This window comes from Talpa occidentalis, unplaced genomic scaffold (assembly GCF_014898055.3).
Source record: "Talpa occidentalis isolate TD23 unplaced genomic scaffold, MPIMG_talOcc4v2.1 talOcc4.8, whole genome shotgun sequence".
Lineage (NCBI taxonomy): Eukaryota > Metazoa > Chordata > Mammalia > Eulipotyphla > Talpidae > Talpa > Talpa occidentalis.
In genome coordinates, this window is record NW_023605194.1 from 75,313,372 (window position 1) to 75,330,282 (window position 16,911).

The following is a 16,911-nucleotide window of genomic DNA, read 5'->3' on the forward strand; positions in this document are numbered from 1 at the left end:
CTTGATTCAGCCCCACCCCACTGCTCCTTCTTACCGTGCGTCTCCCCAGCTGTCTGCAACTCTCCAGGACAGGCATGGTGCTGCTTCCTGTCTGTGGGTATCTGTGAGTATGGGGGAGACCTGTGGTTCCGAAGAGCCTGGGCTTCGGACTTCAAATGTCAGGTCTCCGGTCTGACTTTGGGAATAATTTTTCATGAGGGCTGTGATTTTTGGGGAAATTTGCCAAGAAGTTTTGGAATCATGTTCTTAGAATTTCTTAAAAGGGTCATTTCTCCACCATCTTCTCAGAGCAATGATGGGGGAGGGGCGGCATGACTTAAGGCATCATTCTCGCCCTGTTCACACCACCAAGTTCAAGCGGGAGGCTTTTTTACTACTTTATTTCCTCTGCTGCAAAGCGTGTTGTAATGTGAGAGCTTTTCACAGAGTAACATGGCCTTGCAGAAAGAATGACTATATGCACAGGGAACATGTACACAGCTACTATGCACCTGTGTGTAGGTGCCCACAGGGCCGAGGGAGTAAACTTGTTGTGGAGGAGGTGGCTTCCTTGACCCCAAGGGGAATCAGCACATGGGGGCAGTGGGTGCTGTAAGTCCCCTTTGGCTCCCAGCTGCAGGGTGCCACTGAGGAGACGAGGCAGCAATGGGGTGATGGTGATTATGTCACCGCTGCATGGACAGTTCAGCTTTGCGGGAGCATGGGGGTGAGGGGGGTGTTGGCCACAGGAGCCAGGCTCCCCTGAGGGCCTCAACAGAAGGGCTGAGATTGGGAGGTGTGAAGAAGGCGAAGAAGTGGGGCTCACCCAGGCCCTAGCACCAGGTCGCTCCAGCCACAGCAATATACTGACTTTAAGCAGGAGCCTTGGAGAAAGCAGCTGCAGCCCGGGAAAATGAGGCAGTTGTGTGGGACGGGAAGGCAGCCATGATGAAACATTTTCTGCTCATCAGCACAAGGGAAAGTTGAGAAAGAATAATGGGAATTTCTTGGAGTGAGGGACCTAGCTTAATCTAACTTTTAAACACCCCCCACCCTTGAGCTTTTCTCATCCTGGCTTACGGGGAGTTACGGGGAAGGGGAAGGATAGTCAGCTATGGCGTCCCGGCTCTACTAGGAGGTCTGCCACGCCATCCCCCTGGCCAGGCAGGGAGGCGGGGATCTTGGGGGAGGGAATAAATTACTGCAAGGGAAGGGGATACTGCGTTGGACTAGTCTGGTCTGAAGAGTGGGGCCACAGACGGGAACATGAGCATGGAGGCTCCTGGGAGCAGCACCTTATCACCCCCTTGTTTTACAGATGCGTGGGTTGAGAGCGAAAGGGACCTGCAAAGGTAGACAGCAAACCGCATCCTCCTCACCTGGGGTCCCCAGGGTCCCCCTTTCTGCTAACTCATCATGGGTATCAGCCCTGTCTCAGTGCCTTTTAAGCCCCAGAAGAGAGAGAGACCATGTGCAAGCTGTGGCCTTTTAGCTGGAACCTGAGACCAGCTCTGTGACCTTGGGAAACCACCCCAGAGGTGAGGAGGAAGCTAGGAGTCCGCTGTGACCTGTACTGGCCACCAGGTGTCACTGATGTGTCTGTCTCCTAGGAGAGGCCCATGTGCACATGCCGGAGAGGCTTCTGGGAGATTTCCACATGCTCCTCCCTTTCTTGTGGGTTTCCCAGGGTCTGTTCAAGGGGTGGAAAGGGTGGGCCTCTCCACACTGACAGAGAACAGATGGTGGGGCAGGACAGCGCTCTGTACCCTCCGTCCAGTACACTGTGTTCCGCAGGGTCTTAGGCCTCTTGCCCAGAATGGCCACAGGAGCAGCAGGACCCCCCCTGCACCCACGGGGGCTTGTCCTCAAGCCCTGACTCCCACCCCTCTCCTGCTGGCTGACTCCCAGTTCCTTGAACCGGTCTTTGACCGTCCCTCCCTGCTCAGTCTCTTGGAATAGAGAGGCCCAGCCAGAGGTGCATTTGCTGTGCTCCCTGGAGAAGGAGGAAGTGGCAGTTCCAGCTCATCCCTGTGAAGAGACGGCCAGATGTAGGCCCTGTGGGCACCCCGACCTTCTCCCCAACCCTCACCCCAGCCCATTCCCTTGCACTTCCCTTCTGGAGAACAGAGGAAAGCAGAGAGTCTGGTGACTGATGTCTGGTGCCAGGGAACAGGGTGGTGGGGAAGCTGTTTTGGAAGACAGGGTCCTTGGCCAGGCCCTGGGTTTCTCAGTCTCTTTAGGCCAGAGCTACCCACAGTGGAGTCTCCAGCAGGAATTTCCAAACCTCACCTCTGGGTGGCGCTGCTCGCTGTGGCTAGGACCAATCCAGATGCCAGTCCCAGACTTACCCAGGAGTGATGTGGGAGGAGGACAGAGAAGGGGATATGACATCTTCAGACACATATCTGTGCTGGGGGTGGGGGTGTAGAAGTTTGGGTGTGCACTGTTGTCTTTGAGCTGGATGGGGCCAAGGCGAGGCCTTAGAGGATTTGCTCCAGAGGCTGCAGGTGCAGTGGCTATGGAAGGGGGGCGGGGTGGGAGGAAAGGCAAAGAAAGGGAGACAGAGGAAACAAATGGTGGGCACTGGCCGCCGGCATTCAGGGGTGGTCAGAGAAGGCCCGGGGCAGAGGAAGCCTAGATGACGACGGACTGCAGCAGGCGGAAGCACATCATGAGGTCCAGGGGGATGGGCGGCTTCAGGTAGTTCCCGTCCAGCCGCAGGTAGCGGAGGTGGGGAACGTTCTCCAGATCCGACGAGAAGTCGTGGAAGGCAAGGACATCGTTGGGGCAAATCTGCGTCCCATTGATTTCTATGGAAAGAGAAGGAGAGAGTCAGCAAGAGACATGGGGAGGGGCCCGCCCAAGGGGGAAGGGCCTCAGCACAGAGCAGGGCTGGAGGCAATGATGCGGTAGGCAGGGGACCCTGGAGTTCTCTGCTCCGACCGGCTGACTCTGGGAACGTGGAGCGTGGAGGCCCTAGCCTCCAGGCTTGGTTTACTCGTTTGTAAAAAACAAACGAAACAAAATTTGGGAATCGATCCACACCTGTTATTGGAAATTCACCCTGGAGAATCATGAAGGAAGGAAGCTTTGAGCTGAGCTTTAGAGGCCACCACAGGTGGGCGTGGTGTCAGGTAGAGGGGCCTGTTGGAATCACTTCATGGAGGCCAAGAGCTGAGGGCAAGTCTGAGAGTCACAAACAGAACAGTTTCAGGCGCTCCGCTGAGGATGGGGGCCTGGACCTGCGGCTTGAGGTGCAGCCCTGAGCAGGACCCACGTCAGGTCGGGGACGTCAGGGTGGGTGACCTGAGAGCCCTGGTTAAACCTGGAAGGGTCCTACGATGAGTCTGGTCACGGAGTGAAGAACCGTGGGGTGAGGGGAGATGAGGCCGGCAGGTGGGTCTGAGATTACTGTGGAGGTTTCCCCGTGAACTGAGTGTGAGGCTTGAGGACGGACAGAAGATGGGGTGACAGGAAGAGGAGCCCTGGGAGGGCACGGGGACCCAGGGACCCGGACAAATAATGATTCTGATGTGATTATTGATTCTAGGAAGAGTGATCTGAAAAGGTAAGTTCTGGCCAAATTGTGAGAGGTTTTCAGCCAGCAAGTGAGATTGTGTGTTCTCCTTTGCTTCTCGTCAGATAGACATCGGAAGCAGCACCTTCTAGATGAATTTTTTATTCTCCCCTTCCTCCTGCTTCTCTCCTCTTTTCCTCTCCTCCTCTTCCCTCTCTCCATCACTGGAGCAGCAGAGCCTGAACAGGCAGATTTCCTTCTTGTGGCCTGTGTGCCTTTGGGCTGGCATCTCACCACCTGATGCTCAGTTCCCAAATCTGTGAACAGGTGAGAGTGGTGCTTGTCCTTCCTATCAGCGAGGAACACTGGTGGAGGCGGCTGCAAACCGGAAAGGACACTAAAGATGGCCTCCTCCTGACCGCTGCTGGAAAATAATCATGGCACTAGCCCTGGGCCCACCCAGCCATTCTGGCAGTGACACAGGAGACAGGCTGGCTGGGGGTGGACATGTGTGCCCCGGGTGTGACTTCTCTGTCTTCAGCCTCAGAAGGCTGAGTATCCCCCACCAGCCTGGGCTTCCTCAGCGCAGTAGAGAGCAGTTATTTGTAAATCAGAGTATCTTTCTGTCTGTATTTGGACCAGTTTACTACCCACAAGGGGTAAAATTAGTTTTCCTTTTTCCTGAATTTGCTTCTTGCACCATTTTTAAGAAGAAAGTGCGCACACCCCCCCCCCCCCCCGCCCCAGGCGAGTGCACAACCTGTCTTCCCATTCATGGGTTTCCAGGTTGTGGAAATTCAACAGTCTCCTCCTCACTCTGGCTTGGAAGTGAAAGGCTCCTAATGTTTTGTGAGGGGCGCCCTTTCTCCCTTCAGGTCTGCTGCATCCTTGTGTGGGTACAGCCTGCTTTTGTCCAAGGGCCAGATACTATTTTCTCTTTTGTTTTTTTTTTTTTCGTCTTTCTGCTGGATATTCTGCTCTGAGGTGACACTTTTGACCCCTTCTCTGATCTGCAGTTGCTATCCTAAACCCAGAACCCTCTAAATGTGGTTTAAGCAAATTCGGCCTCAGATGTACTGTCTTATATGACTAAATATTCCAGCAGTCCAGGAAGATTCAGAAAGCACCCTGTGCCGCTCAGCCTGCCCACAGCATTCCTTTCTGGCCTCTGCATTTTGACCAGTTGCAAAAGTCTGAGCAGACAGCCACCTCTTAGTGGGTACTTTCTACAGCACTTCAAAATCTGAGCTCGGACTTGGGAAGAAGCTTCCTCTCATGGCACCAGTTTCAGCAACCAACATGACCAGGGCATTCCGGAGCGGGCATGGAAAGGTCACTATTAAGCTTTTTGGAGAACAAGCATGGCTGTATTCTCCAGAAAGCAGAAAAACTGAGGTTGATGAGAGGGGATGAGGAGGAAAGCCTAGCCCCCTTCAAGCATGGAACTCTGGGCCCTCTGCCCTATTATACTATTAAATTATTAAATTATTAAACTATTAAATCCCCACCTCAGCTTTGTGACAGAGGGTACTACTATTACCATGCTCATCTTACAGAGGAGGAACCTTTCCAGATCTTGCCAGATCTTTCCAAGATCACACAGATAGCAAAGTAGTAAGGCCAAGATTTGAAGTCCCATGCCAAACGGGGTCCCTTTGGAACCACCCACCCAAGGACCCCGTGCAGCTCCTGGCCCCACTCACTCTCAATACTGTTGTTGTTGAGGTACAGGTGCTCCAGCCGGTTGTTGATGGCGGGCACGCTGCTGATCTTGTTGTGGGCCAGGTGGAGCACGAGCAGGTTGGAGAGGTTGAAGGAATTCTTGGGGAGCCCTCTGTCCGACAGCTTGTTGTAGTTAAGCCGAATGAAGGCGAGGTTGGGGAAGCCCTTGAAGTAGCCGTTAGGGATGGTCTCGATCCTGTTGCTGTCCAGGTAGAGTTGGTGGATGGCCGGGGGCACCTTGGGGGGCATCTTTCTCAGGATGTTGTGGGCCAGATTGAGCTGCATGAGGTTCTTGAGGCCCTGGAAGGTGTCGGGCTTGAAGACGCCGTCACTCAGCTTGTTATTTTGGAGATCGAGGAGCAGCAGATTCTCCAGCTTGCTGAAGACGCCGGGTGGGATCCGGGAGATCTGGTTCTGGCTCAGCCTCAGCTGCTCCAGGTTCCGGGGCAGGGCCGCGGGCACCTCCTCCAGCTGGTTCTTGTCCATGTAGAGGAACACCAGGCTGGGGAGCTTCTCCAGCACCCTCTGGTCTATCTTGCGAATTCGGTTGTTGTCCAGGTTGATCCACCTCAGGCCTGAGGCATTCTTGAAGGACTCCACCGGGAGCTCGGAGATGAAGTTGTTCTGGAGATAGAGGTAATGGATGCGGGACGGGATGACGGGGACCTTTCGGAGGTTGCGGCTGTCACAGTAGAGGGCAGACGGGAAGTCGTAGGGGCAGTAGCATTCCCGGGGACAGTCAGGGAAGATAGATGGTGGGCCCGGGGGGAGGGGAGGGGGCAGGTCTGTTGGCTCTGATGGTTCCGGGGACTGAGAAAAGCTGGGTGTGGGCCTGGGTCTGGGTTTTGGCCTGGGCCTGGGTCTTGGTCGTCTCGTTGACTGGCCTTGGGCCCCTGAGGCCAAGATGAGGAGAAGTGGGAGGAGCCAGCAGAGGGATGACCTCATGATCCAAGTAATGCACCTGCAGGGAGGAAACATGGGAGCTCATTAGCCTGTTGGGCCCCAGACATCGATGCCTGCAGGGCTTTGTGGCCAGAGTTGGCCGGGGCAGGCTCTGGCTATAGGACTGTGGAAAAGTCTCCTTGTTTGCTTATAGCCAGCAGGCGAGAAAGTCAAAAGGGCTTGAGAGTCTGGATCCCCTGTCCAGAGGCCTGGCCACTCAATGTTTACCACAATGAGGGCTGCTCTGGAGAGGGGGAGCTGTCTGGAAGAAAGAATGTTGGGCAGTGATTAGGAGTCTAGGGCCTGTTGAACAAGACCTCTAAGCTCACTGTCTGTCCCTCAGTCTCCCCATCCACTGCATGAAAACATCAACCCTGTCCTTATAAGAGGGATGTTGGAATACATGAGCTCTACAGAGTCCTGGGGTTATGTCTGGGAGGGTCCTTAGAGACCCCATAACATGGTGGCTTTCAAACTGAGCTCCCATTTCTATGGAGGCCCCCTGAGTGAAGTGGATAGAGGGGGTGGCTCTGGGGAACCCCCAACCTAAACCTGTGCCAAGCTGAGCAACTGTTTTTTTTTTTTAATCTGTTATATATATATATTATATATACTGAGGTTTAAAGTGTAGGAGGAGCTCCATGGCTCCTAGTTTGGGGGTGCAGTGGAGTGAGCTGGCTCTACTGCATAAGACAGCAACCTCAGCACAGGTTGGGTTTCACATGTTGGGGGTGGGGGTGGGTTTTTGAAGCTCTCATCAGTTTTGAAAATGTGCCAGTCAGGTTTGAAACCCATGGACCCCGAAAGCCAGAAAATGCTTGGGCAGCAGATAGATTCAGATACTCTCGGGACTCTCACCTGGAAGACCTTCATTTCAGATCTGCTGGTACCACCTCCTGACTGGTGCCATTGATCTGTGCAGGGCACTTCTAAGAGCTGGGCCCCAACATCACCTGCTAACTGGACTGTTGGCCTGTGCCTGGCACCTTTAAGAGCTGTCCACCTCAGCCTGATTCTCGATACTGCCTACTGACCAGTGGCACTGGCCTGTGCCTCTACTACCTCTAGAGCTGTCTCCTGTTGCTATTGCCTCTGGCACTGCCCAACCTGATCTTCGGACTGCTGCTCCTGGCTGCTGCCTCTACAGTACCACCTGTGATCACCTCCAGCTGCCACTGTGAGTTGGGTCCTGCCACCACTTACTGGTGTGCCACCAGCTCCAGGCTCTCAGGCTCTTGTCAGAAGGAAAATGCCATCATTCACAAGCGGCTTTTTAGACTATTGGACACTAGCAGTCCAATTTAGACTAGCGGTTTAGACTATTGGACACTCTCTGGGGTCAGACAGATGGCCATTTGTGGCCTTCAAATCTCCTTCCTTTCCCCTAATTTCACACTTGTAAATAAACCCTGTTGTTTTTTTGCATTCTGTGTTGGAGTCATATAGTTGTGAGTGCACAGACAAGGACTGTGACATCCCCTAGCTTTACAGGGTTGCAAAAGCATTTGAAAAAAAAAAAAAAAAGCTGTATTGCTAAAAATGGTTTGGAATCCACCAGTCAAGCTCAGATTCCACGCTTTATAAAAATTGAGTTCTAGAAGGTAGAAGAGGCTTGCCAAGGCCAAGAAGCTATTTATTAGCTGACCCAGGACAAAACCTCAGGTCTGCTGCCTTCCAGAGCAGGGCTGTGTGCTGGAGCCCCAGGCCTCCCCTCTCCTGGCCCCTGTGCTCAGCTCAGAGAACACTGGTCTTTGCCAGCAGGAAACACACCAAGAATTTCTCCCCAGATAGAGAGGCTCCTGGGAAAATAAACTGGGAAGGGACAGAGAATGGTTGGGAAAACACTTTCATTTCTTTTCACCTATTCCCTGTGTCCACTGACGATGGTATCGCAGTGGGTTGCCAAGAACTCCTGCTGGCCTCAGTGACGTGGTGGAATAGGTTCTGCTAACCCCTCGGATAGGACCCTGGGGTTTGGGTTGAATTAAGCCAGGGGAATAGTAATAGTCCCAGGGCTTAAACAGAAAGTAGGAGCTGCACAAAGCTTCCCTCCCTGGCCTGCCGAGATGGGTTCAGCAAGGGGTTTCTGGTACCTTCCTGTCTCCAAGACCATCATTGTCCTGTGATACCCCCTCAACTCTCCTCTCTGGGCCCCTGTTCCCTATTGTGTCCACTGGACCTCCTTGCTGGGGTCTGGGACACCCTAGGGATGCTTCTTGAGGTTCTCTAAGATCAAGTCTGCTAGAGTGGTTTGGCCCTGGTGACCTTACCTCCCGCTCCCCTTCATCCTTGCCTGCACCAGCCTGGGCTCCTGCCTTGCTTGACCCAGGCCCAGCTCCAGTCTGGCTTTGCTCAAAGGAAGACAATAGAAGCCCCTCCCCATCTGCTTGGTCATCAGCCAGATGCTCAGGAGGATCATGAATGTGACCCAAAACAGGAGCGAGTTCAATCCCAGAGGGTGAAGGGCGTCTCCCCACACCTTTCACACACACACACACACACACACACACACACACACACACGCCACCTTTGATACCAGCCCACACCTCTCACACCCCACACCCTCTCACACCAAACACACAAGCTAACTCATGCTCACATGTCCTTCGTGTGAGTGTGTGGGAAGGAGGGGTGGGGGAAGAAGGCAGACAGGAGGAAGGGGGCGAGCTAGTCCTGTAGCCCCTCTGGCTGTTCCTCTCCTCTAAGATGTCTACCCCACAGGCCTCTCCATGGGGTCCAGGAGGGCTCCGAGCACAGAGGTCTTTGCTTTATCTCCTGTTGAGGGTACACAGAAAGAACTAGAAAGAGAAAGCATTCATTGTCAGACTGAACATGGGCCCTGCTGTCAGATTCCACACCACTTGTGATTTGCGATTTATGAATTAATACTTTATAAGTCCCATATTCTTCTAGAAATTAGCACAATCATATTGCATATAAATTAGGGGGGGGGTGGTTAAAGCATTACCATGATGCCAACAACTATTTTTAGAAGGCCCAATTTTTATGACCCTGAATTTTTTTATTGGCATTCCTCTTGGTATTTATTTTTTTCCTGATCACCCAGATCTTATCTTCAGAAACCTAAAGATAAGCAGGAAATCTCCTGTCCTGAGACGTTCTGTCCAAGGAGGCTTCTAACACCGGTTTTCCTTTCACTGCTTTTGTCGACAGAAATATCTACCTGGCTCCCCAGTTAAGTATGTGAAGTTTGCCTGGGGTTTCCTTGGGGAATGGGGCCTCAGGCAGGGCTGGCCTTCGCTGAGGGGGTGTGGAGTGTTCTTGGGCCTGGGGAGCCCTGGTCTCCATGGTCAGGAGTGACAGGAACACAGGTCCTCCCTGCTCCTTCCATTTACCATGAACATAGGCCTATCTCACACCCCACCCCACCTCCAGCTCCAGCCCCTTGGGTTAGCTTCCCACCAGTCCTCTGACCCTTTTATATCCCAAACCTGAGGGCCAGGGGCTGTCTCAGCTCCTCCCAGAACCCATAGGAGTTTCCTGCAGAGAAGCTCCTGGGCCTATTCCATGGGAAGTTGGATCTGTCAACTCCCTTTCTCTTCGCCCAGCGGCTGAGTCACTATGTGTCCGTGCTTCTCTCTTGAGGAAACAGTGTTCATTTCTAAGGTTTTCCTCCTGAGGAAATGCCTCTTCCTGCTGGAATTCCTCTTCTGAGGGAAGAATTGAGAGGGTGGCCACCGCTCTGGCGATGCGTGGTGACATCCTAGGGAACCGAGGCCAGAAACTATGTGAAGGACTGGAGGTCTCTGAGCCCTCAGAATAAAAGGAGTTGTAATCTCCTCCCTACCTCATAAAGCCCACAGTCACACTTTTGCCTTCCAGAACCTTCTGTCCAATTGTAGGTTTCCTTCAAGTGGGTCTTAAGTGTGTGTGACTGGAATTTCTCATGCCTTTGCAGGCACAGCCCCTCCTAACTTCCCGCTCTCCCTTCAGCCAGGGTTGCTGCTGACCACCCGCAACACCAGCTGGTCAGCTCTGTTGCCATCAGCTCTCCAATAGCTGCTGCTTTGTGGGGGAAAGCCATTGCTTTGCCAGATCCCAGATTTACTCTTCATTCAAGAACATCTCCTAAGAGGGTTTTAAATTCAAATTTCAGTTCGAGCTGATCTGGCTCGAATCCCTGCCTGACCCTCCTCCCCAGGCCGCAGGCTCCTCATCTGTATGAAGAGCAAGGAGCATGGCACCTGTGAGGGCCTGCTGCGGGGCATGAAACCTCCATGACAGCAGGGATTTATTTTTTCACTTGTTGGTAAAAGAGCAGATTCTCTGAAGATATTCTTCTCTTTTAAAGTCCAATAGCCCTCTCTGCCCTGTTTACCTAATGAGTTTATTCATTGAAGGTTCAAGCACTGGGGCAACATGAGGTGAGGGGTAGGCAGGGTTGAGGCCCACATGAGTTTGTCAAAGCTTTGGGAGCTAGTTTGAGGGTGCTTGGGGTGGCGTTGGGGCTGGGCTGGGAGTGAGGTCGGGCCTATCTCTCAAGGTTAGAGGATTTCCTGGCATTCTCGCTGGCATTCTCCTTTCTTGCCAGATTTCCTATCCAGTTGGTTGCCTGTGAGCCTCCAGAGTGGACACAGCCAGATACACTGCTCAGAGCCCATCTGTAGAATTAGGATGACATCTCTTTGTTCCCTTCTATCTGTTCTTAACTCAGACGCCGCAAGGCACCTTTCAGCCTCCTTCATACCTCCCTGTAGCTCAGAGGGGCCCAGAAGTCAGGAGAATTTGGTGGTCTCAGCCCATTCCTTAGCTGAGGATGAGCCAGGGCTACCCAGGCTACCTGAGACCCTTTCAGGGTGGCATGGTCCTGAGGTGCCAGAAGGGGTTCATGGGACATGATGAATTCAATCCCCATTGGCACACTGACCCTCTCCCCGAGGGTAAGATGGGAAGAAGTATAAGCCTGATAGGACACGGGGTGGGGGGAGGACCATGATGCTTTCTGGTCAGGGGACGAAGGTTCTCAGCCTCAGTCTCCTTATCTATAAATGGGAATAACAAAATCTGCCCTGGCCCTATATCCCTCACCCAGTTGTTGTCAGAAGCAAGTGTAACAAGAGACTTTCAAATGTTCTGCAGATCGAAAAGTGCTAAAAATAAACATAACACTATTATGGAGAGACCATCTGTCTCCCCAGCATCCACCACAAGGCAAAGTGTAAACAGAAAGAAGTTTTTTTGGCCTTGGGCCACTAGTCCAGAAGAGCAAGATTCCCATTCCGAGGGAAGGGACAAGCGGAGGTGGCTCTTCTCCGACGGCCTGTCCCCACCATCCTGTCCTCTCTGCCTCCCTCCCTGAGCACTGCCTCCCTGGAAAAAGCCTAGAAGGTGCTTTGGGTGGTTGGAGACCTGGGTGCAACCCTGGAAGTCTTCAGCTAGCAGGTGCCCCAGGGCTGATCTCGTCACTTCTCCTGGGCCTTCCCCGTATCACAGAGGCTCCCAGCGTCCCCTCATCAGGTTGCTCTGAGGGTTAAATGAGCCGATGCTCAGTGGATGGTAAGTGTTGTCTCTTCAAAGTAAAGGGGATGGCTTTGCCGTCAGCTGGGTCAGAGGGCAGCCTGCTGTCTGTCTGGAGACAGCGATCCTGGCAGCAGTTACTGGCTCAAGGATTTCCTCAGCAATTACAGGCAGCCCCGCCCCGCCATGGGGCCTGTGAGATCACATATGAGCCTCAGAACCCACTAGCTGAAGAACCCACTGAAGCCACAGCCACCTGGAGAAATCTCACCCGGTAACTGCCCCAGGCCTCCCTGCAGAGGTGAAGGGTGCTGGCTGGGGAAGGTAGTGCCTCACCCCCTGTGGAGCCCTGCTAGGACCCAGGGCTTCCCTTCCCCTCCTGCACCTGACTGTTTTGTCCATTCAGCTTTCACTCACTTCCCCTCCATAACCACAGGGCTGTCCAGCAGGGTGGTGAGGGAGCAGAGCCTGCAGTTTAGCCCACCTTGTGAGAGCCCCTGAGAACACACAGCTGATGGGCAGGAGGAGAGGGATCTAGAAGGGACATGGAAGGGCCCAGGGCAGGCAGATTAGCAGGTGAGGGGAAACAGAAGCTCTCTGGAGCTATCTTGCAGAAACTTTCTTTTGAAATGGCGCTGGTATCTGCAAGAAGGGAGGCCCACCTCATTACTTCAGGGGTTTGCTCCCACTCCCCCAAAAGGGTGACCTCTTCAGGACACTCTGGGGCCCCTCCATCAGGTGGTCCTGTCACGCTGTTCTCTGCCCACCTGACACTTGCCTGAGCCCTGGCTTCCTAAGTCCCTGCAAGGGCCCCCCTCATCACCCTGATCCAGACCCCCAAGTCCTGACTGGCTATCAGACTCCCCTGTGCATCACAACCTGTTCCTGGGTTTCAATTCAGTATGTCTGGAGTGAGAGGCTCAGACAGTTATATTTTTAATAAGTCCCCAACCCTTCCTCTTGACCCCCGGTGATTTTGAAGTCCAGTCATATTTGGGGACCCTGATCTAGCCCACTCTTTGATGCCTCAGGGATCACTGTCCCTGAGTTGGGGGCATGGAGAGGGTCCACCCTGTTTGGAAATGAGCCTCATTCATCACCCACTTCAGTTGTCCCCTCCCTCACTGACCAAGGAACTATGGTCCTTTTGCCTCTGCCACAGGACCCTCACTAACCTGGGGTCATTTCCAAAGGGCTGTGAAGAGAAATCTTTTACTGCCTGCCCACAGAAAAAATAAATGAACTCCTCTAGAGCTGGGAGTCGGGACCTCTAAGGTTCAGAAGCTGGTTGCTTTCTTTTTTTTCCAAAGTCAAGTGGTTTATACCAGTGAGACAGACAGATTCAGCTGCTGGGAAGACTCTGCAGGCTGGCAAGCCTCACGGGTGTCCCTCCTACCCAAGTAAGTTCTAAAAAATGAAGAAATCCTTCCCACCCCTGCCTCGCTCATCTCCACCCTGCTCGGCCTCGACTCAGGACACATGACTCTCTTTCAGCTCTGCCATCTCAGTGAGAGACGCACTTTCTCTTTGCTCTCACAGCTGGGGAGGCGTGTGCAAAGGTGAGAGACAAGACGCAGCGTGTGCATGTGAGCGAGTGAGAGTCGCGCAGATGCCTCATCCCTCTGATCTAGCTGTGCAGTCAGTGCAGCACAGAGGGGAGGAAACAGATGTCTCCACACTGTGTGTGTTTATGTGTGTGTGTGAGGGGCAGCCTCTGTGGTGCGTGTGTGCCTGTGCCTTGTCACAACAAGGTGTGAAAGGTATGAGACCTGGGTTCTAGAGTCTGGTTGCTATGGAAACACCTGATCTGTAGGAACACAGTGTGCAGTACTACTCTCCATGCTGCGACGAACATCTGCACCACATCTGTCCCAGGAAAGCTTATTTTGTGCGGGAAGCAAGCACATGGGTATAGAATGAGAAGAGGAGGTGTAGAAAGAAATGGGGAAGACTGCATTTGCGCTCCTTTGAGAGGGAAGAAGAAAGGGGGGGAGGGAGGAAAGAGGAGATCAAGACCCAGGCTGGACAGGGCAGGAGGAGAGCCGCTGCAGGCAGCTTCGTCCTGCCCACCTCCACTGCTTACCTCTGCACACCTGCCTCTCCTCTGGGCTCTGGGTTTAGTCCCGGCAAGGTTCCCTCCACTTCCTCCCCCACCCTTCAGCAGAGCCGGCAGCAAGAGTCAGCTGGAGTCCGGATGCCCCGTGGTGCTTGTGTTCGCCTGACTTTTCTTCCACCAGCTCCTACTGGGGTGGGGAGGTTAGGTTAGGGGGAGGGAGGGGCAGATTGGAGGAAGGGAGGGGAGGAGGGAGGGAGGAGAGACGAGAGGGAGGGAGCTTGGGAAAGGAGGAATGACAACAATAAAGTCTTTATTTGGCAGCCAAGACTCAGAAAGACTTCATCCACACGCCATGCCCACTAACGGGCCGGTTTTTAATAACATTTCCTTCTGCTGCTGCTGCTGCTTCTGGGGCAAGATTGTTTGACCCTTGTTTGGAAAGGGAGCCAAATTAGCAGAAGGAAAGGCATAAAAAGCCACCTCTGTGCAGCCAGAGCTGGATGGCTGGGTCCAGCCCTGTCTATTTCATTCCTCTTCCTGACAGCGCCTTATCTCGGATGCCGGATGTTGCTATGGTGTTACTTTCCCAGCATGGGAGCAGGATGTGTCTCAAAACAGTGACATTCGTAGAGCACATGGGGCCTCATTTTTCTCATCTGTAGAATGGGACTAATAGCTCCCTCGTGGAGTTGGGAAGACTAAATAACATAAACATGCGAGCACTTTATAAACTAGGAAGACGCTTGGGTCTAGAAGAGACACAATGGTGCATGGTAGTGAGCCTAAGAAAAGAAGGAAAAATCAAACCCACATCTTTTTTCCCCACTCTCTTGCAACTCCAAACATGTGCCTTCCACATCCTGCTGGAGGGGTCTTGCTGGAAGTCTGCACAGCTGCGCTCTCAATCCATATCAGCCCTGGATGTGCCCAGCCATGCATGCGTGTATTTTTCACCTGAATGGAAGATGACCCTTTCTGCAAAGCAAGACCTTACCCTTAGATTTGCTTATTTCCCTTGTGTGGTAAGTGGTAAGCAGAGTGCAAGACCGCGTGAGCAAGATGCAGTGAAGGGCAGGAAGGATGGGCAGGGGTGGGGGAGGAGCTGGCAATGGGCTGGGGTTATGACCTGCATCTGGATCCATCCAGAGTCTACACTCTTGGGCATTGATGATGCCCATTGGCCACCAACTCCAAGCCCGTACCAAGCCAGCTCATCTTCCCCCCTCCCGCCCTCACCTTCCAGACCCTAAACTGTGCAGAAGAGACTTGTGGGGCAGGATAAAAATGGCCAGGGGAATGTTCAGGAGTGTCTGGACATTGTTAATTGGTGCCTGTGAAGCTAATATGTCTTGAAGCACCCAATATGCTTTTTAATAGCATGTTAATTTAAAAAAAATAAAAATTTTCTTTTGATCAAAGAAAATTTAAAACATGTACACACTCAGGCAGATTAGTGTCAACCCCATGTTGACCAGCTCATGGCCGGTCTTGTTCCATCCGTGTCCCCAACCCCTCAGACCCCATTAATATATCTTGAAGTATTGTCTTTAAAAATAAATTGAATTTGAAGACTTTAGACAGAGAAGGCTCTTCCCAGTCCAACACAGACACTATCCCACTACACTATCTTGTCTGAGAGTCAAGGGTCTAGAGTAGGGTAGCTCCCCTGACCCAAGGTGGGTGAGCGCCAAGCCCCCCCGGGTGTGTGGGGCCACAGATAATGCCATCTCCATACTCTCTGTTCCTCTGATAAAATTTAATTTATAAACTAGGCACAGTAAGAGGGTAAAAACAATCACTAACAATAAAAAAGATTATGATAACAATTCACTGCAATAGAGATGTGAATGTGGTCTCTCTCTCCAAATAGCTTATAGTCAGTGACGGTTTTCCACCATGGTTAATCACAAGAAACTTCATCCATGCAGGATGAAACTGCGAGCAAAAGGGGCCACCATGTCTTGCTCAGTGTGGGTTCCTATGAGCTGGCTTCTAGCTGGTCACTCATGGGCAACTGTGACCTATTTGCTATCTACAAATCACAGCAGAACATTCCTTGACTACCTATGGAGTATAGCTAGTATCATGGGGATGCCTAGGCCGCTGTTGACCTGATTACGTGACTATCTCCATGGCGGTCTTGGGATAACCCTGCCTGTGACAGCATCACACTTTGCTGACGCAAATGTCTCTTGATGCATGGTCACGATGTCCCCTTCCCTGTCCCTCGTAAAACTTTGTCCCCCATTCCTATCCCACTCTCCAGACCCTACTCCTCATACCATTGTCACATGATCAGCTTTTACTAGCCTGTCTGCTTCAATAAATGGCACAAGAACTTCGGCTCAAGTAGCAGAGTCTTGCCTTGCAGACCTGCTCCATGACTGCTGTGTCCCTCATCACATTCCCACTGCAAAGCAGCAACAAATTTCCTGTTCCAACAGCTCAGTTGCCTGCCTGCCTGTCTTTGAAGACATTTGAGGTCACAACTACTGGTTTAGGGACACAACTGAGAAAGGAAGTGAGTTGGGACAAATCAGGGACACCAGAAGGCGAAAGTTGCAGGCACCTCAACCAACCTGCCCTTCTCAGAGGACAAAACAGCCTCTGGAGTGGGAGACGCAGGAGGGCTGGGATCCTGAGACTGGGCTTTGCCTCTTACACGCTGCGTGACCTCAGAGAAGGCCCTCTCCCTCTCTGGCCTCATTCATGGTTTGTAAGAAACGTGTTGCACTGACTTCTGTGCTTTCTTCCAGCAGTGGTATGAAGAAACCTGAGCTTTGGGGTCTGAACTACCGGGTTAAAATGTCAGCTCTGTTGTTCTCTGGCCACAAGGTGAGCAGCCCTTAGCCACGTTTGTGTCTGGTGGGCCTGTTGGGGCTTGGGAGGCCATAACCCTGTCCCGTCTCTGCCAGGGCATGCCTGGGGCAACCAGAGGATTGTTTCAAGCATTGGCTGGGGGAGCATTTTGCTATTCACTGGCTTTATACAGTCAGACCCTGACAGTACATGTCTCCTCTGAAAGGGGATCCCCCTCCTAGAGTCTCAGGGACATTCATGGTGTAGCTTCACCCCAAGGGAAGTATTTTTCCAGAGGACACTCGTGTCAAGGGTGACATGAGGTGGATGATGAAAAAAGTGGTGGAATGTCAGGCACTGTGTTCCCGCATGGTCAGGCTGAGGCCGGGCTGCGTGGAGGCCTGGGGCTGGCCTGCCG

The 16,911-nt window shown here is 52.7% G+C and overlaps 1 protein-coding gene across 1 annotated transcript; it reads right to left on the bottom strand.

The window, feature by feature from the left end:
* Window positions 1-369: 369 nt before the first annotated feature.
* Window positions 370-13,921, bottom strand: PRELP (proline and arginine rich end leucine rich repeat protein). The gene is made up of 3 exons (XM_037496519.2): window positions 13,722-13,921; window positions 5,200-6,179; window positions 370-2,789 (listed from the first exon to the last, which is right to left on the bottom strand). The coding sequence occupies exons 2-3, from the start codon at window positions 6,161-6,163 to the stop codon at window positions 2,614-2,616; spliced, it is 1,140 nt and encodes a 379-aa protein (XP_037352416.1). The 5' UTR covers window positions 6,164-6,179; window positions 13,722-13,921; the 3' UTR covers window positions 370-2,613.
* Between the last annotated feature and the right edge of the window lie 2,990 nt (window positions 13,922-16,911).